This window comes from Salmo trutta, chromosome 14 (genome assembly GCF_901001165.1).
Source record: "Salmo trutta chromosome 14, fSalTru1.1, whole genome shotgun sequence".
In the NCBI taxonomy this organism is placed as follows: Eukaryota; Metazoa; Chordata; class Actinopteri; order Salmoniformes; family Salmonidae; genus Salmo; species Salmo trutta.
Genome location: NC_042970.1, coordinates 6,090,805 through 6,096,804, shown reverse-complemented (window position 1 = coordinate 6,096,804; position 6,000 = coordinate 6,090,805). Strand labels below are relative to the sequence as shown.

The window sequence follows — 6,000 nt, the reverse complement described above, 5'->3', positions numbered from 1 at the left end:
ATGTAAAGTGTTGGTCCCATGTTTCATCAGCTGAAATAAAAGATCCCAGTAATATTTCACCAGCACAAAAAAGCTTAATTGTCTCATATTTTGTGCACCAATTTGTTTACATCCCTGATAGTGAACATTTCTCCTTTGCCAAGATAATCCATCCACCTGACAGGTGTGGCCATATCAAGAAGCTGATTAAACAGCATGATCATTACACAGGTGCACCTTGTGCTGGGGACAATAAAAGGCCACTCTAAAATGTGCAGTGTTGTCACACAACACAATGCCACAGATGTCTCAAGTTTTGAGGGAGTGTGCACTTGGCATGCTGACTGCAGGAGGGTCCACCAGAGCTGTTGCCAGAGAATTTCATATTAATTTCTCTACCATAAATCGCCTTCAACGTTGTTTTAATTTGGCAGTACATCCAACCAGCCTCACAACCGCAGACCACGTGTAACCACGCCAGCCCAGGACCTCCACATCCAGCTCCTTTACCTGATCAATCGCCTGAGACCAGCCACCCGGACAGCTGATGAAACTGAGGAGGATTTCTGTCTGTAATAAACGCCCTTTTGTGGGGAAAAACTCATTCTGATTGGCTGGGCCTGGCTCCACAGTGGGTGGGCCTATGCCCTCCAAGGCCCACCCATGGCTGCACCCCTGTCCAGTCATGTGAAATCCATAGATTTCGGGCCTAATGAATTTTATTTTAACTGTATCTCAGTAAAATCGTTGAAATTGTTACACGTTACATTTATGCTACAGATTGAACAGAGCCTGACCTTGACCGTACTGTCCAAACAAGCCTCCTTGGTAAAGATGTGTTTATTAGCCAATCTGGTAATTTTAGGATTATACATGCACGCCTCTGATTTGAAGGTAAAGAATGTTATCCTTACAGTAAACTTCTGTTCTCAGATCTTAGCTGATTTTACTGTGTTTCACACCTGAGCGTTCTATCATTTTTCTTTAACTTGGTTAAATTGTTCCTCCTGAAACAGTGAAAACAACTGGCCATTTATATGACCACAACCCCCCTCACACACACACATATATTTTGAGTACAGTGGCATATCCCATCGTTGTATTGAGGTACGTTTTCTGACATATCTCGCTCTGGCTCCTCTGTGTCTTAATGTAACCATAATTGCGTTCTGACCCCCAGTGCAGCTCAGTGTAAACAAGCGTAAAAGGTAGGATCAGTATCTTCTGTTCAGATTGGTTAGAAAGGTTTGACTTTAGTTACAGAACCTATTTATTTTTGTGAAACGTTTATTTTTTTTTTATAAATTGTTTTTCCCCCCACCATCATTATTCACCTCTAGCCTATCACTACAATTGTTTTTGTGAATAAAAAAACACTGTTTCTGCACCGAAGGCTTGGTCCTTTGCCTTCTGACTGCCTGCCTACTAGAACATTCTATATTCTGAATCAGGGAGGTTGGAGAATAAATCAACACTTATTTTCTTTAAAGTTAAAATAATAGTAATAATAATAATGCACACAAAAAAGGGTGTTGATTGTTCTCCATCCTCAACTAACTAAATACATGTTTTATTGACATGACATTCTTGGTTCAATAGCTATTGACGAGAGAACCAAATATCACGATTTAAAACACATTTTACCTTGGTATACCAGACCATATACCTATCGGCTCTCTAAAATGTCGGGTAGGCCTAAACAACATTTCCCTGTGGAGATTTTGTCTAATTTCGAGCAGCTGAAGGACAAACCACACAGACAACTAAGACCATATACCTATCGGCTCTCTAAAACCACACAGACAACTAAGACCATATACCTATCGGCTCTCTAAAACCACACAGACAACTAAGACCATATACCTATCGGCTCTCTAAAACCACACAGACAACTAAGACCATATACCTATCGGCTCTCTAAAACCACACAGACAACTAAGACCATATACCTATCGGCTCTCTAAAACCACACAGACAACTAAGTTTAAATGTAATTTTATTTAACATTCTGGCTTGTAGGGAACATTTACACGACTATTGCTGGCATTAGTTTCAGGCTGTATGTACTAATTAATTGTGTATTACAGCCTGATTAATCAGACTAACTGCAAGACACCTTTTCACATTGTGATTCCTTTTTATTGTAAGGGGTGTTTAACCGGTGGCAGAGAAGTCAGACGCAGGAGAGAAATAACTGTGTTTCCAACGGCGCAGTTTACTACAACAACAAAAAACACCGGAAAACATAATAATAAAAATCAATGGGTAAACATAACCCGACGCACACCAGTACAGACGTACACAAACACTTACAATAAACAATCTCCGATAAGGACAATGAGGGGAAACAGAGGGTTAAATACACAACATGTAATTGATGGGATTGGAACCAGGTGTGAAGGAAGACAAAACCAATGGAAAATGAAAAATGGATCAGTGATGGCTAGCAGGTCGGTGACGTCGACCTTCCGAACAAGGAAAGGGACCGACTTTGGCGGAAGTCATGACATTTATTCTATTCTAGTATAGTGTTTTAGTATTCTACTATTATAGTTAAGCAATAAGGCCTGAGGAGGTGTGGTATATGGCCAATATACCACGGCTAAGGGCTGTTCTTTCGTATGACGCAACGCTGAGTGCCTGGATACAGCCCTTAACCGTGGTATATTGGCCATATATCACAAACCCCCAGAGGTGCCTTACTGCTATTATAAACTGGTTACCAACCTTTTACTTATTTATACTTTACCTTTATTTAACTAGGCAAGTCATTTAAGAACAAATTATTATGTACAATGATGACCTACCAGAAGGCAAAAGACCTGCGGGGATGGGGGCTGGGAGATATATATATATACAGGACAAAACACACATCACGACAAGAGAGACACCACAACACTACATAAAGACAGACCTAAGAAAACAGCCTAGCATGGCAGCACAACATGACAACACAGTGTGGTAGCAACACAACATTTCAGCAGCATAACATGGTAGCTAAACAACATGGTAGTAACACAACATGACAACACAGCATGGTAGCAACACAACATGACAACAACATGGTAGCAACACATCATGACAACACAGCATGGTAGCAACACAACATGACAACAACATGGTAGCAACACATCATGACAACACAGCATGGTAGCAACACAACATGACAACAGCATGGTAGCAACACATCATGACAACACAGCATGGTAGCAACACATCATGACAACACAGCATGGTAGTAACACAACATGGTAGCTACACAACAAGACAACAACATGGTAGCTACACAACATGACAACAACATGGTAGCTACACAACATGACAATAACATGGTAGCTACACAACATGACAGCAGCACAAAGGGCAAGAAGGTAGAGACAACAATACATCACGCAGAGCAGCAACAACTGTCATTAAGTGTCTGTGATGGAAACTTTGAATGAAGAGATGAAGATAAAAGTGTCCAGTTTGAGTGTTTGTTGCAGCTCGTTCCAGTCGCCGGCTGCAGTGAACTGAAAAGAGGAGCGACCCAGGGTTGTACAACAACACAAATACATGTTTTGTTATACCCTGATATACCACGGCTTTTTTACCAATCATTATTCAGGGCTCAAACCACCCAGTTTATAATGTAGTGTAAAACTATGGTTTACCTGTTGACTTTGTATGAAAGTGAATCGCTGTTCGTCTCCGTGTGTCGTGTCGACCTCCTGTGGATGTGGATGATACCGCGTCTCCTCGGTTTTATCCAGAGTCCACTACTGGAACCACACTGCGAAGAACACACAAACCTAAATACAACTCTTAAACTCACAACATGTACTCTATGGAAGATAGCAATTATTATTATTATTTTTTTTTTTTTTATGAACCCCGTCGTATGTTTGAGATAAAGTAATTATATGGCAGTTTAGTAAAAAACAACAAGTATTTTTTCCCCGGGCGTGGTTTACACTCAGCATTCCTTCTCCATGTCATGTGACGGAGGAACCATTTAAACAGGACACTAGAGGACTGGGTCTGGGTCTGGGTCTGGGACTGGGTCTGGGTCTGGGACTGGGTCTGGGACTGGGACAGGGACTGGGACAGGGACTGGGTCAGGGTTAGAGAGAGTCCGCCGTGCTGCATAAGCTGGTTTACATAGTTTGAAATTAACAAACCAGGGTATGGACGAGAAAGATGACGAACAGCTTGGTGAGTTTCGTTTTCTTTGTAATTTACTACAGGAAAGTTAAAGTGGACATTGGCCATCTCCTAGTGCAGTGGTTCCTGACCAGGGGTACTTGGCCTATGAACGGGGGTGTGTTAAAATGTTAAAATGTACATGAGGGGGTACTTCTGGGGTACGCGGGGCAGAGCAAAATTCAGCTGGTGGTACAGTAACCGGAAAATGTTGGGAACCACGGTCTTTTTAATGTTTTTATTTCACCTTTATTTAACCAGGTAGGCAAGTTTAGAACACGTTCTTTATTTAACCAGGTAGGCAAGTTGAGAACAAGTTCTCATTCACAACTGCGACCTGGCCAAGATAAAGCAAAGCAGTTCGACAACATACAACAACACAGAGTTACACATGGAATAAACAACATACAGTCAATAATACAGTAGAAAAATAAGTCTATATACAATGTGAGCAAATGATGTGAGATAAGGGAGGTAAAGGCAAAAAAAGGCCATGGTGGCAAAGTAAATACAATATAGCAAGTAAAACACTGGAATGGTAGATTTGTAGTAGAAGAAAGTGCAAAGTAGAAATAGAGATAATGGGGTCTTAGTGCATGGGTCCCCAATAGGCAACGCTTTATTTGGCCCCCATGTTTTCTGACCCCCCCCAATTAAAAGTGTGTACAATCACCAGGAAATCAGATCAAATGTATTTTAATTCAGTATTTCCACGCATAAATAAATATTTATACTGTGTCTAGACCTATGTATTTCTTTTCAACGGACAAATAAAATTGACAAATCAATCAACAGATGTGATCGTATCCCAATGTAATCAAGGTTTGAAAATATTCTGTTTTCTTTATCTGTTTGGGATTCTTGCGGTCAATTTGCAGTGTAGCCTACAAATCATTCATAACACCACGTTTCCATCCAGAGTTTTCATGCGAGTAAATTCATACCCTATAAAGAAAAATCATGACAGCCCTGATGTTTACAGGACGTTACGGTACAAATAAACAGATCATTTGTTCGTTCGACATGGTGGGATCTTTTTGTGTTTGTAAAATGTATTATGCGCTAGTCCACGTGATGAGATGATTATTATGGATAAGAGTGAGAATATTAGAATTTGTCAAACGGCAGCGTTGATAATCATGTCACCAGAATAAGTCCCTCAATATTTATCGGAAAGCAGCATCAAGCTCATCACCCTACACTTTCACGACCATGTGAAATTCATCATCATTTATTTAATCTGTATCCTAATAAACTTCATGGTTTGCCGAGTTGTAGTGGGAGGACCTCATACCATATCACCGCGTGACTCCAAATTTACTTTGATAAAATTGTTATTATAGAATTAGAATTTGCTTCCTATTTCACAACAAAGCATCCTTCACTCATGCTGCCAAACATTTCCTCGTAAAACAGACCATCCTACCGATCCTCGACTTCGGCGATGTCATTTACAAAATAGCCTCCAATACCCTACTCAATAAACTGGATGCAGTCTATCACAGTGCCATCCGTTTTGTCACCAAAGCCCAATACACTACCCACCACTGCGACCTGTACGCTCTCGTTGATTGGCCCTCGCTTCATACTCGTCGCCAAACCCACTGGCTCCAGGTCATCTACAAGACCCTGCTAGGTAAAGTCCCCCCTTATCTCCGCTCACTGATCACCATAGCAGCACCCACCTGTAGCACGCGCTCCAGCAGGTATATCTCTCTGGTCACCCCCAAAGCCAATTCCTCCTTTGGCCGCCTCTCCTTCCAGTTCTCTGCTGCCAATGACTGGAACGAACTACAAAAATCTCTGAAACTGGAAACACTTATCTCCCTCACTAGCTTT

The 6,000-nt window shown here is 41.2% G+C and overlaps 1 protein-coding gene across 2 annotated transcripts in view; it reads left to right on the top strand.

The window, feature by feature from the left end:
* The first annotated feature begins 4,031 nt into the window (after nucleotides 1–4,031).
* Nucleotides 4,032–6,000, top strand: part of ssuh2.1 (ssu-2 homolog, tandem duplicate 1) — a 39,754-nt gene continuing 37,785 nt past the window's right edge. Inside the window, exon 1 of one of the 2 annotated variants that reach the window (XM_029774262.1) lies at nucleotides 4,032–4,173. In XM_029774262.1, coding sequence (XP_029630122.1) covers nucleotides 4,146–4,173 — 28 coding nt within the window. In that variant the 5' untranslated portion in view covers nucleotides 4,032–4,145. The remainder of the gene's footprint in view (nucleotides 4,174–6,000) is intronic. The other variant, XM_029774261.1, reaches the window with a different exon arrangement.